The 15,294-nt window shown below is 41.7% G+C and overlaps 1 protein-coding gene across 1 annotated transcript in view; it reads right to left on the minus strand.

Annotated features, from left to right (window-relative positions):
* The window catches only part of me1 (malic enzyme 1, NADP(+)-dependent, cytosolic), an 87,296-nt gene extending 73,668 nt beyond the window's left edge, over positions 1-13,628 (minus strand). The window contains exon 1 of the mRNA XM_030395194.1: positions 13,348-13,628. Within this exon, the coding sequence (XP_030251054.1) occupies positions 13,348-13,476 (129 nt within the window). The 5' untranslated portion in view covers positions 13,477-13,628. The remainder of the gene's footprint in view (positions 1-13,347) is intronic.
* Positions 13,629-15,294: the final 1,666 nt, after the last annotated feature.

Consider the following 15,294-nt stretch of genomic DNA (forward strand, 5'->3'; position numbering starts at 1 on the left):
ACTTATTAGTAACTCTTACAGTAAAAAAAAATATGGCCTACCTTATTTGGACTGAATATGAAGCTAAACGTTGTCATTGTCATTTTTTTTTTTTTTCTGACCATGTAAGCTACAGTTTACATTCATATTCCATTTGAAGCCGTACAGTACCAGGTACCCTATTATGTCCGAATCCTGTAGATTTTCTTGGCAAGAGGCCAGATGCCCCCCCCCCCATCTGTTTCCTGCTAAAATGGCAACCATAACAGAGTTCCAAAAAAAGGCCTTTAAATCCATCCCTTCCTCTCAGGAGGAAGAGGTATAGCACATATCAGCCCCGATCCGTCTCTTCTAAGGATCTTATAGCTTGTCCCATTCAGTGCCTTCTAACAAATGTGCTGTGCAAGGCCTGCTTGTGCACTCTGATTCATCAACAAATGAAGCCTTAGCAGGCCGAGCGCTATGGTGTTCAAACTTTGTTCAAAGGGTTGAACACATTATTCAGAAATATCTCTCGTGTTTTCTCTATCAATATCAATGCACTGCAGGAACACTGCTGATAGATATCTTATCTAAGTAGCACTACTATGACGCGTGCATGTGTGTACACGTCCATCAAGTTATGGCTTGTTTTGAGCTTGTAACCTCTGTTTCTACGGTGGCAAGTTGACATGACACAATTAAATGTTAGACTGGCTTCATGAATACTTCTATCATGCTGAGAACATAGCACAGCAGTCAACCAGACGTCCGGCTAATGGATGAACTAGGTTTTAATTAGCATGTACGAAGCATATGAAAGTGCACTTGAAACACCCATGCCAAGGAAAAACAGAGGTGAATTATGCTCATCTAGTCAGCTTGTGGGAGCAATTAGCAGCTACATCCGGTGACTAAGCTAGTGCAGTAGGAAGTGGAAGAGAAAACTGTCCAAAAAAGATCAAGATTTGCCCATCTCATTTACCGGGAAAAAGGAGAAAAATATCATCTGCAGCATTGGATTTATGTAAACTATATTTCACGTGTCATATTTATAATTAAGACCCATTAAAAAGTGTTTGAAGTTGTGTGTGTCAATTTCCCTGGCTTCAGTAGCATCTATAGTCTATAATCTCATAATGCTTTAAGGATGCACTACAACAGCAAATCTTTTGTCCAAATCTGCCATTAGAGAGCAGACAGCCACTAAGCCTCTAATTTACTTCTCACTTTAATGAGTCATGATCCCCACCTAGAAACACTGAGCTCTGAGACTCACCAAAAGGAGCGTCTTAAATTACCCATCCTGAGCAAATATGCAAGCGCAGGGCTCCTTAAATCAGGAGGTGTCAACTTGTGAATGTACAGACACGCTTGTTGGTCAAACAGCCTTGAAAACCGAGCCGCTGTTGACTCAGGGAGGGCAGCCTTGAGTGGGTGGAGGTAGCGGACATGTAGGGTTCTTCAAACGCAGCCAATCCCCTCGAGGCAGCCGATTCATGCTCCACAGGCCAGGTCCCTTAGGAGCCTGAGTGCTGCCGGGAAAGAATCCAAGCCTCTGAAGACATGGGCCCGTGGTGCTCGGCATTCATTGGCATGTTCAGGTGAGTACGGGCCTCGACATCCATGTCTGACTTTACAAGTGCTTGTCTCTCACTCATGATAAAAACATACTGTCCAAAAGCATCCTTTATCTGAAACATTAACCAAGGAACGCTCCACAGCTGAGTCACAATGAGTCCATTACTTAAAAAGAAAAAAAAAAGAACATCCCTCTGACTTGTTTAAGTTCAATGAATAATAAGAAAACAAGTCTGCAATTACACAACTCGACCTGTCTAATAGCACAGGAAATCTCCAATTAATCTCTTTGTGGCCAATCCAATTCAAGAGGCTGCCTGAAAATAACTGTCTAAATCTGTAGCCAGTGTCCAGTAAGACCAAATAGGTGACTAACCCTGCTCACCTCTAGGAACTCACAAAGGTAGGCAGGCGAACAGTACTAAAAAGGGAACATGTCAAGCTAATGTGAGGGGCCCCGCTAAATTGTGCTTCTCTGTTGTAACTGATAGATCATAGACGATAGCAAAAAAGTCTTCTGTGCAAACGACCACCTACATTGAAGCTGTAAAATATGTGAAAGAAAAGAATTTGTCTCTTCGCAAAGCAAACATCACTGCTGCTAAAACACAAGGAAAAGGCCATAGCACTGTCACCGGTAAGGCTGTAGCTCATGGTAAAGGGCACAGCTCTTCACTTCAGAGAGAAACAGCCATACATAGAGTTTGCTGTTTTTTTTTAATTTCCTTGTTTGTGTTGGTTCTGTAAGAAGTGAGAGTATTTGAGGTCAGGACATGGATAATGGTAGGGAGTGTGTTTATAACCTGTAGAAGAATTTAGGCCCCATCACAGCCTGTTGTAAACTGTGAACTATTGTACCAATGAGCTATCTGCTAACATGCTAACCAGCCCAAGCCTCCAAGACGAGCTCCAGGCCTTGAAGCCAATTGGTGTAATCATAAACTTACATTGTATAAGAAGACACTGAATGGATATTTTTGGGTCCTGACCCCATGAAATGGCTCTTGTAGTTATCACAACTTGGTCCATTTGGTCTGATAACATTTGGAATAATATCATAGAGTGGAACCACCCAATCATTTTATTGCCTTTCAAGTTAGCATAAGGCTACACAGGATGTTAGCCACTCAACCAGAGGAAGTTTCCAGTGTGCACGCTCTATGGGCCGCATAATACTGAATATATGCGTAATTTAGAGTAGAACTTTGTGGGCTTGATGCACCACTGAGCAGCTATCATAGGGATGAATGGGGCTCCATCTAGATTCTGTATCCAGATTTCCCCTCAGCCATTACTATCCTACAGTTCCTCAAAAAAAAAAATTCACATATTACTAGAGGTTGACCAATTATCAGTTGATTTAGCCCTCCTACGGTTTAGAATTAAATACATAGTTTTGCTAGGGGTTGACGGATTATTAGGTCCCATATTCAGCTTTTTCCGATTATCCGTATCGGTGATCTTTCTGTCAGATTTTGGATAAAATAAATTAATCTAATAATGTGCTGCTTTGGCTCTGATGCAGCATCTTCTCACACAATGCTCTGCTTGCAACAATATCTGATTGGTAACCCACCACAAATAATAGCCTACAAACACTGTTTGTAAATGTATTGGAGAGGAAGTATAGAGTAGCAGATAGTGGAAATATTTTTAAGTACCTCAAATTTGTACTTAAGAAAAGTACTAGAGTAAATTGTATTTAGGCTTCCATCACTGGCTGTCCGAAATTTGGACACAGAGACTTCATTTTTAACGTGAATTAATATCGGTCCCAAATATTGATTTTTTAGTAACTTCTAATAATTGGTATCTGGCATAAAAAAGCCACAGCAAGGTCGAAAACAAAATTGGTGGTGGTGGTGGTGCAACACAGCTAATAAGCTAATAGCCCCACCATTTTGGGGTCACTGTCAACTTAGAAAGGTTACAAACGCTCACAAAAGTCTTTGCTTGACCAGAAATATTTGCATGGATTTACTTTAATCGTAGCAGTTACATTAGAATTAATTGATATGTAATGCTGGTTTTATAAGTCCTTCAGCTCGTTAACTGAAAGACGTCTCTTTCTCACACAAAGACACAACAAAAGGATCAGTCCTAATGATAGCCATCTCGTTGTCCGCAGGGACATGTATCCTCCATGTTTCTGAACGATGAAACAAAATACTACCTTTGAATTCTTGCTGCTGTATCTTTGTTAAGACATGGCAGGACCTCCAACCGCTCTAATATAACGGACAAAAGCAGCATTGAAGAGAAGACGAGTGCAAAGACAGGAGGGGCTGAAAGAGGTGGGATGCTTGAGATGAGCTTCATAGAGAGGTGATGAGGCTCAGACTGTCTCCCTCTCTCTGTCTGGGACAAGCTAATGGCTTCTCCGTTGTCCTTGCATGAATGAGGACCACCGTACAAAAAACAAAACAAAAGTGAGCTGAGGAGGTAGGGCTATTAAGGAGGACCTGCTGCTGAATAAACACGGAATTACAAGTGTGTGTGTGTGTGTGTGTGTGTGTGTGTGTGTGTGTGTGTGTGTGCGTGTGTGTGTGTGTGTGTGCATGTGTGTGGAGACCGTTGAAATGACAGTCTGATCATGTTACACTCTTTATTTGAGCCAGCCCTTGACAACACTGATAAAAGCACTTACAGGGCTGCAGGTTAACAGCCTATTTAATGGGGTTTATGAAATGTAGAGTGTGCAGATGTGTGTGTGTGCCCGTGTGTGTACATGTGTGTGTCTGTTAGCCACAAGTCGGGTTGGTTAGCGAAGGGGAACGAGCGTGCACTTTCCCTCTGTCTGGCCGATCCACTCCAGCCCATCAGAGGAATGTCTGGTCACCAGCAATGCGTGCGGTCAACCTGAAACACCTGGCCACACCTGGGACTGCCCACACACGCATGTACATTACACACACATATCCATAGAGCTCTTCGGTCCTCCTAGTGAGGAGGATTGACAAGTGCAGCTGCTGGGCATAAAGTCTGAACAGAGGAAGTCTTGTCCCGTTTTCACCGCTCAGTTAAACGAGGGCTTGTAATCTGACTGCCAACATCATCGAGTTCAACCTCACATAACCACTGTCATCCACCTCTAAATAGCCTGTAATATACACACTCATACTGGCATTTTGACATGATTTCTGCCCCACCCAGAAACTGTGCTGTGAGGTCAGGATCCCCTGTGCAATGGTCTTTGGAAAACTTACTCACACACCGACAGGACTGTCTAATCGAGATCAAAATAAAAGAAATGTTGGCACCAATGACGCCGGCGTTTCCACACACATGTGGACATGAAAGGTCTTGGCTGAAGGGTTGAGAGTTGTTTGCAGTTTTGGTGGAACTTGAAGGAACCGTTTGAGATTTGGGGGAACTACTTTTCCTTTCCTGCTAAGGTTGAGATGAGAAGATTTATATGATGTGAGCTTAGTATAACTTAGCTTAGCACAAGACGTACACCAAGGAGACCGCTGTAGATGATGCCAGGAGTCCAGCTTAACCTGGTTACCAAGTTACGTCATGTAAATAAAGTCAGTTAAGTGGCTTAAGATACATAATAGCTTAACTATTTTCACCCAATTCACAACCTTTTCCTAAACCTAACCAAGTAGTTTTGTCGCCTCAACCTGCTTGAGCAATATCTTGTTTTGGGAGTCATCGGCAATCAACTTTCCCATTCATTTAGGTATGAGGATGTATCGGTGAAGCTGTACTCGCTGCACAGACATACTTTGAGCTACATGTCAGTGTTAGTGCCTGACGATATGCAGTTTTTAGGGCCGATGCTGATAAAGATATCAGGGAGTACAGAATACCGACATCAATATATCGACAAATATAAGGAGATTTTTTTTGCAGTGATCCCTCAAATATGGTTAACAAACACTTCTGACAAAAGTATGTAATGGAGAATATTTTATAGTTTAACAATAAACACTGTCTACAATAACATCACTGCACTGAAACAGTAAACTTTGCTCGTAATTAAATAATTACAAACTGCCACAGGCATAATTTTTCTGCATTGTGTTCTTTAAAACCAAAAAGTTTCCATATCGGCTGATATTGACAACATATATACACTGATACTGATGTATCCGTGATAGGCCAATATCAGCCGAAAAAGTCAGCCAACTGGTATATTGGTCGGGTTCTAATGCCAGTTGGAATGGCGTTAGATTTTCAGGTATTTGTTCATAAAACATAAGACAGTACTGGATATACTAACATTTCAATATACCCAGTATTAGATTAAAAGTCAGAGAATCATCATAGTTATTACTTTCATTATGGAGGGATTGGGATTTATACAATCCATCCAACATTCAGCCAAGAGATGTTACACAAGCCAAAAACCTTCAGGGGATCATTAAAGCCAGTATGCTTGATCCTCTGAAGAACATTAATTCAAGTGCAAATCTCTGTGGCAATCCATCAAATAGTTGTTGAGATATTTCAGTGTGGATAAAGGTGATTGACCCTGCCAACCAAGCTGTCACTGCATCAAGTCTTTATGCTAAGCTAGGATAATTGCACACTAGCTCCAGCCTCATATCTCTAGACTTGATACGTGGTATCAGTCTTCTCACCAAACTCTCAGAAGGGAAGCATGTGAAAAATGTTGAACCATTTAAAGGACTAATGGGGTAAAACTTGACATTTGTCAGAATTAGCATCATTAGGGTCACTGTTTGCTTACTTTTGAAATGATTTATTTCAAAAACACTGCACTTTCATCACAAATATCCATCAGAGGATTTGCCCTCGGATGTGAAATGTTGATCGTATGATGGATAGGGGCCAGGAAGCTGAAAAACTGATAAATGTAGAAAGATTGCCAAAGGTCCGTGGGAACCTTGGCTAGCTGCACAAACAAAGCATTGCAGTGATAAAATGAGATGAAAGCTGTCAGCAGATTGCTTTTAGAAGTCTTGATTATGCAGAAAACAAAGTTTGCCTTCGTGTCACCGTGACCCAGCGGGAATCAAAGTTCCAGACTGTACTGGTTAAAGTCAGCGTCGGGTCATCAGGTTGTTTTCTCGCTGGCACATTTTATACCAATTGTGACATAACTCTATTAGAGCGCATGCATGCACCGTAATAAAAAAAACCTTATCAAGCCTTGCTAGAGACACAGACCGGCTGGAGCACATTATGTTTCACATGGAAAAGTCAGCAGATGAGTCGCAGTGCGGCAACCAACAAAGCATGACACATGCACCAAAGAGCAGAATCAAGACGTACACACAGACAAAGACATATTTCCATTTCTGAATTAAAAGCCAGGCATTTCTGGTTCCATTTGCTTGTTTGTTGCTGTATTTATTTATGTTGGTCTCGTTTAAAGGGAAAAGGCAAAACTGGCGAGTCGAAAAAAATATTTTCTGGGAGCAAACGTTGGTGAGTGCAGCAGCCAAACCAAAGCAAATCTAACATGAGAGTCTAATGACTTCCAGTTGCTACAGAGGGTTATCAGGACCGTCGCCATTTGGCAAACCAGCACATCCTCCATGCCCAATCAGATACACTGTCGCTCCGAGCTGGCCAAGAACACAGATTGTTAATTCTAGTCTTGCAGTTGATTGGCCATCTTGCAATGTCATGTGTGGAGCCTGCGGTTGCAAATGGGGCATCCAATTGCAGCTCTGTCTGGGCATGGGCTCTCCTTTTAATTCAGCATTCGTAGGCTCTAATGGTGCGTAATGTTGGTGATTTTAAAAACCTCAACAAACAAAACATTACTGTTTAATCAGGGGGATCAACAGGAGTTTTCTTTGGATTTAGCACTATAAGCGTGAATGACAGCACCATCTCTCACTCAGGGGGCCAACAGCATCAAAATGTGAGTCTTTGTGAGTCTACTATTTATCATTGTCAGGTTGAGTTGCAAATGTGCCTTCCAGACAGTTGCTGTGAAACTGTAAAATGGGTCAACACACAGACAGGGGCCTCAGTTCTCATTCTCCCAAACCTTTATGAGTGACTGCACTTGTTACAGCCGCCTTCACCTACAGTACAGAGCCGGTGAATGGGCATCTGTTGGCCTCCGCCACACCGGCAGCTCAGTGCAGTGTTTGAGGTGAAACAGCATCCCTGATTGGGTGCTAAGAGCATTTTTAGGGAGGTTGTTGTTGTTGTTGTTATTCAAGGCCGCGGCAGGCGGAACCAGCGTCAGAGAGACGCACTGAGGGCCGGGATCCACACAGATGCCTCATTAAGGTGTGATCAAGCGGAGAGACAGAGAACGTCTGTGGAGCGTGGCCAGCGCTCGCTTCCTCCCCACAGAGAACCCTTTCTACACGTCGCACCCCACTTCATCTCTTTATTGCACAGCGAGCACACACAACCTATAATATCCGGTTCCACCTCTGGAGAGGGTGGGGGGGGGGGAGCGTCAGCCAAGGAGTGAGGAGAAGCTGTGCATGCATGTTTTGCACATGCATCGGCCCAGCATGCGTAAGCCCGAGGGTGTGGAAATTAAAAGGAAATCGAAGCCTGTCGATGTGAGGACAGGCTGCTTTCAGCGCTGCGTCCCTCAGCATCAATTAGCAGGCTGTGCTGTGACTGGCTCCTGTTAGAGGTGAAGTGGGCCAGCTGAGGGAGGTAAACACACCTCATCCCCAGGGCTCGCTGAAATCAGAGGGAGGGCAACAATGTGCCACTGCCTGAGCCACAGAAGCCCGCCTGTGCCTGCCCGCTAACACGCTTTAGCAGTCATTTCCTTCCTTCTCCTCCAATTTCCTCGCCCTGGTTCGTGCACGGAGCTGACAGTGGATGGTTCACCTGGCTGCATAAGAAACCTTTTTTTTCGGGCTATGACTCTCGCCTGTGTGTGTTTTGGGTCACTTTAGTCAACTGATGGTTGAAGTCATATCAGATACAAACACCAACCACCAATTAAATATGACCAACATAAGGTTATTTTATATAAAAAAAGACTTTTACTTTTGTCAAATTAATGAATAAATACATGTTTTCTTAAGTAAAGAAGCAAAGTGCATTCATGAGTTGTTGGAGTAATTGGAAAAATTTGTTTCAGACTTTGAAAATGTTGGCATCTCTCTTACCAACTGTGACATCACATAAGCAGAAACATGGTGGACAAATTAATCAGATATTTCATAGCAATTTTTCTGCTTAACGTGATTACATAAATGAGTGTATTTGCATTAACCCCAAAAAAAAACGATTCTCACCAAAATCACTTTGTAATATAAAGCTTCAGACTTCAAGAAGCAGTCAACAAGTTGTCTGATTGCTTGAAATAAAATACAACACTTCTATTCGGTAGCCTTCTTGTTGTTTCCCCCTCTAGTACTTAAAGCTCATTAACACAATAAAGTCGGAAAGAATGACCTCCCAGCACGGGAAATGGGACTATCCAAGAGAGAACATGGTTTTACAAACCCCCCCCCTTTTTCCTTGGTGATTGAACAAACCGTCTAAGCAGGCTCCTCACATCCTCATTTAAAGCCCAGCTTTTGTGCTCATGTAATTAGTCTTATTAAACCACACTTTTTCCAAAACAAAGTAAAACTGTGAGCTCATTTAGGATAGCCAATTTTAAAGGGAGAAGAAAAGCCTCTTGTAAACTGAAGAACAAAGTAGACGGGCTCTCGTAACACTCACTCTTAACATTAGTTAAAAGGAAAAGTACGGAAAGGGAGAAAAGGGAGAAGAGCACGAAAGACAGTGCCACTCTTAAAACTGTGACTAAAATGATATTTGTGTCCTTAGACGCTTTTCTTCAATCTTCCATGAGGACTCCAATTTAAATGTCTTAGACCCAAGTGGCCAACAGATTTTTATTAAAATAGACAAAATATGGTGTAGCATCCTAAGTGGCAGACCAGTCAGGCTTCCACATGAATTTAGGTCAACCCATCTAACCCTCTTTAAGAGCCCTGTTGCACACTGGGGCCATTCAGGGTCCCCAGGTGTAAATTGAGACGTAAACAAGCAGTTTACTGGGCCAAATTTAAGCGCTGAAGCTATAGGTCCCAGATTGACCTCTACTGCAAACAGCCATCAGGCTAATCTGAAGAGATTTTAAAAAGAAACAGTGTGAAATCAGATCAGTTAGGCTAACGCAGCCAAAACAAATTCAAACTTCATCAACAGAAAATCAAAGGGGGTTTTGAAGATGGCGTCTTGAAGAATGACTGGTATCAACAGAGCTCTCAGACTGAACCACAGCAAGATTTCTAACATTGAGCCTCAAGCTGAGAGCGTCAAATGGTGCCAATATTAACATTTCTGTTTATTTTCTGAAGAATATCGAAGACGTATAATTACAAAAACCTCTGCTCAGGTACCAAGCGTATCCAGTGGCAGTGCTTGATGATGGTGTAAAAGAAAAACACAGTGGAAATAAAACTGGTTATCATTTAGCAAATATCAAATAAAGAAATTGATTGTCTGCATTCCAAATGCATTAAATGTTGTCTGCAGGCAAGACCTTTGTTTTACTGGGAAGCGTCACAGAATGTGTTGAGTCACAGAAGACGGTGAAGCACTGGCAGCAGGCTGAGGCCGAGCACTCGTCCTCAAGTTATCAAAAATGCCACAAGTGCTTACTTTAACATTACAGACGATAGATAAACATTTAAAGTGGAAACAGACAACTTTCCCCCAATAGCGTTTTTAAGTGGTTATATTGTTGGCACCGCTGTCCAAAGACAACTGGATTGCTTTCTGTTTTCCTCAGAGTAGCAAGTAGCAACAACACGGGAAAAAAAAATTAGTTTAGTCATTCATTTAGTCTCAAACTGGGACATGAAAGCTGATCGAAATAGTGCCAGGCTGTCAGCCGGACTGCATCGCCAGTCAGCTTTCAGTCAGCCAATGTTTCATTAACTTTAATTTACCCGAGATTTTGTGCCTGGTGGCAGACTGAAAAGGTTGGTTTATGTCATTATTGTTATTGTCACTGTTCTTGAGCCATTACATTATTCAATCAACATTTACTTTATAGTTACGAGTTAAAGCAAAAACTTGTGTACTGTCAGTTTAAGCAAATTACTTTACCAATTTGCTGTAAGTTCACTGGCACAAATATTGCTTTTGGCAGTTGTTTGGTTTACTTCCTTGAAGTGTACCCACACTTCGGAACACACACTTTGGATTAAGGCAATCCACCATGTTAAGTCACTCTTGTATACAATTGTCTCACTAAATCAGTCCATGCCTGTGTTTTTGCCTACTACAAATTCAGTCCTCACAATCTCATCACTGAAATGTTGATCTCTCTGGAAGAAAGGACCAGTTAACATATGGAAAGAAAATTTAAAATGCTGAAGAAGAGAACGCAATGTGCCACTTTTAAATAAACAAACAATCACTCTTGACATCATATTGGTGGTGTGTCCCCAGATTAAGGGCATTTTTTCCATAAACCAGAATACTTGTCACATAGAGGATGTTGCTCTGTTTACAATACAATAATCAAACCCCAATATAATCAACTAACTTCCTGTTACACACCATAAAGTATTCTTAATGACAGTCTGGTTTGTATTATTTATCCTAAAAGTTGACGTATTTTGATTTGTTAAATTTTTACACAGAGTCTTTATACGAAAGACTACAACAACATGGCCCACTCATTAAAGAGGTCATATTATATACTAATGTTCACACCTTTCATTTGGGGATCTAGTAGAATCATTCTACACAGTCAAAAAACACATAATTTTTGGTGCAGCACCCCTTTACACACTGTGACTTGAATGCTCCGTTTTGGCTACAGAGTGAAACATCTCACCTCTGTTAAATCTTTGGTGGGAGTTGCGCATGTGCATTGCTTAACGTGCAGGATGTAGCCAATCAGAGATTAGGGCGAGTCACGCTGACCAAAGTAGTGTGATCCAAAAAAACGCTGCTACAGCTGGCAAGCATGGCTGCAGTAAAGCTGTATATATTACATCATCATCATAATATAATTTTTGTATAAATACATATATTTATATAACGCCTGTTACATATTGACGTACATAAGTTACAGAAGTAAAGGCTTCCTTCGCTGTGGACTCTGAGCTTTTTCAATTCGCCAGACCTTTTAAATGCACAAAAATGCTACATAAAACAATAAAGGAAAGGTAAAAAACCCCAAAAAGCAAAAAACAAGCAAACACACAGCAAGCAACATTTAGATTTCAAAGGGTGACATATTTGTTCTTATTAGTTATAAAGCATCTGTGCACATGACTCCCCTCACCCTACCACACCATGCACACTTACACACATGAAAACAAACACACAGGGCTGATGTGCAGCGTGTGGAGCTCTCAGGAGTGGAGTCATTAACTCGCCTGACAAACAGGTCTCTGTGCAGTCACCAGCTCACCACCACCCCTCTCCCCACACACACTGGCCTGTTTGAACCTCACTGTCTCACTTATCAGCTCACTGCTGACACCACCCAGGCTGGCAGCTGCTCAACTGACTGCAACCTTTATCACGCTGGGACAGCTTTCACACTCAAAACTCTGTGAGTTCATGGTGAAATAAGCCAGAATATCTTAACGATCAACCTCAGTAGGCTTTAGGTTTTCAACGTTTGCCTGTAGCTTCCAAGAGGGAACAGATTTAGCCAGTGAAAGTGCAAAAAACAGCTCAGTGGGAAGAAATAGCCCACTCAAGTGTTCTAAAATTAGTCTGACTTTGACGAAGAGCAGCCCCACTAGACTCCGTTTGTAAGGGCACACTTGACATAAGAGTGGCCCTTTGTTTGGATGGTCAGTCAGCACCATGGACAGAGACCCCGTCACCACAGCTTGACCTCAGGGGCCCCGGCCCACCACACAAACCAGGGGAAAACACTGGAAAGGCTCACAGGCTGCCACAGTCTCTTTTGTTAAGACAAATACATCAGGCTAGTTTAACAGCAAAAACTGGTCAGAGGAGTCACGCTAGAGCCTCGGAAGACTAGAATGGTGGCTTTTTGTTTGCCACAATAAGACAACGCAAAGTCATCAGCCAGTCTCATGATCTACAAGGAAGCTGCTCGGCATTATTAGTCGCACGATTTCAACACTGTTCCTCATTTTACAATGAGAAAGGAAGAGGGGAAAGGAAAGCTTCAACATTTAATATACATGAGGCCCGACAAGATATCAGCTTTCACAGTGAGCTCACTGCAGCAGCTTGTGACAATATGCTGAATCACATACTGTAGTGTCTCATTGTGTGAAAAACCGCACAACCACCACACGGCTACAGCCTTTGTAAAACAATAGGTGACAGGGCAATCCTAATAAAAGCCCCTCTCTGTGTGACCACAGAGTTTGGTCTCTTTAAATCTAAATATAACCTGCTCTAAAGCTGATACCTAAACCTCCTGGCTAATGCTGAGTTCATGTGCTCCTCGAGTGCTCCGGGCAGAATGCAGATAACATGTTTAAAACTTGTGCGACTGTTAAAATGTTAAATCCAAACCTCTAAACGCACATGATTTTGATGGTTGCTGCTTATGTAAGGAGTAGAAGAGGAACGTCTCTGAATATGTAGAGCGGTTTAATACCTTACTAAGCTAGGTGTCAATATTCAACATTAGCATCGTAGTTACTAGCTAGCAAAACTGGTCTCGGCCTATTACCCATCACTGCACGTCCAAAAAGTGAGCTTAACAACGGTGATCGCGATATTAAAGAACATTCTCTTCTTTAAACAGTTAAACTGACCCCTGAGTTTGCCGCTCTATTCAGAGTTGTAATATTTCCCACAGCCCCTGAAGGCATCAGCTAGCTCGTAAACCTTGTCGTTGACAGAAACAAGCTGCAAACTCCACGACTGAGTCCCCGAACTCACCTTGTTGAGGTGGGGGTTTCGGGTAACATCGTATCCCCTCTTCTTGGTGTAAACGAAGGTTTTTCCCTTCTCTTCGGACTTGTGCATCTCTGTTTCCACCGACTCCCGTCTGACTAGACCGTGTGCCATGTTGTTGCCTCTTTAAATAGAGCGACGGTGAACTATTATGAACTCAACAAGTGGATGCGCACGTCCAAGCACGACCACAAACACTGAGCTCTTCCTCTGCCGGTGAGGTCCCTCGATTTAAGGAAGGCACGATGTGTCTTTATCAATGAGGCCGTTTTTATTGTTTCCTGTGATGCACTGAAGGTATTGATGTGTGCAAAGTCCCTCCCAGCAACAGGTGCATGGAAGTTATAGTGACACAGTGGGAGATGTAGGCTACTGCCAAAACCAAAATACATCCTTTTTGGTCTTTGTGTCCTAATTTTTACATTAAGTCAGGATTACATGTACCTAAAAGAAATTCATAAAAACTCTAATGAAATATATGTATATTGACTGGGCTGCAGGGGTTTTTCATGTGCAAATATGCATTAAGTGATATCTATCCAAAATCCAATGAATGACAGTGGACCATCACCTCGCCTTAAAATGAATCCTTTCCACTGACTCTTTTATCTAGTGTTAAAGGTACAATATGTAAGAACTGGCCACATTTAATTTAATTTATACTCAAAATAAATAGCGGGAAGCATGTCGCCAGAGTAACCGCTAACTGCTGCTAACTGTAACTGCTGTTAGCTAGCTAGTACCCAAAGCCATACCACAAGACCTAGGAGCAGCAGTGAGAAGTGAGACTCAGTTCATTATCAAGACTCCATTGTCTAAATAAGATGAAGCAGGACTTAAAAGGACTCAAACTTCATTTAGTTTTGTAAACCCTTGTTTAAAAAGTGACCTCGTACCTTGTGTTAACACTGCTAGCGACGGATCCTTACAGTGGAATAGGCCACAGCTAGCTGGTTAGCATGCTAAACGTTGTAAGTATTGTTGCAATAAAATATATCTACGTCGTAATATCAAAACTGTTATTTCTTGATGCTCTGATGATAATTTTTGTTAATTTTTGAATGACTTCAACCAAAATCTTTACATATTACATCTTTAAGGGGATTTAGATTAGTTATTCAAAAGTAATATCCTATATGTCAGGCTAAACTGAATATAAATGACCATTTACCACTATCTTTACAAACAATGTATTGATTGTTTTGTTGTATATTTAAATCAGAAATAAATGATCTACAGTAATGACAGCAGTATTCTACTGTAGCAAAATAAGTAGTAGTGGCAACAGGAGTTCCAGTTGTAGCAGTAACAAAAATTATACTACTGTGTCATAAAACAAGCAACATTTCCTGGAAAGAGAAATTTGTTAAATCTACGAGTAACATGTCATGGTAGCGCTTTATAATAACCATCATTAATAAATGGTTAATTTACAGTTATTATGATTAAGCTTTACTGAAATGCTTTTTGTTGTTTGATAACAATGAATTGACCATTAACTAAAGTTTAAATAACTATTAATGTACCATTTGTTAATGATGAATCTTAACAAGTCTGACACAGTTCACTTACTGTTCCATGTATGATTTAGCTTACCACACAGTTTTCTCAAGTTTTTGATGAGTCATGACATTTACTACAAACACGTACCTAGGATTATTTTACAACATGGTATCTGAGGTATCTCAGGGCTGAGAGAGTGAGGATATTCGAAGCCAAGGTCAACCTTCAGCCTTCACACTGTTTTAGCAGCGGAGAGTTATGCAACATTAGGCAGCAGCAGAGAGTGTGACAGTCGGTAATACCGTGGCATTCTGGGAGCGGGAGAAAGGTTATTTAACCCTCGGCCGATGTACCTCATGTTGATGAGGTGACTGCTCCAAATTCCCTTTGCTCTGGCCTCAGAAGCAGCTGATTTGTCAAATGAATTCA

The sequence above is a fragment of the Sparus aurata genome, chromosome 17 (assembly GCF_900880675.1).
Source record: "Sparus aurata chromosome 17, fSpaAur1.1, whole genome shotgun sequence".
NCBI classification, from domain to species: domain Eukaryota; kingdom Metazoa; phylum Chordata; class Actinopteri; order Spariformes; family Sparidae; genus Sparus; species Sparus aurata.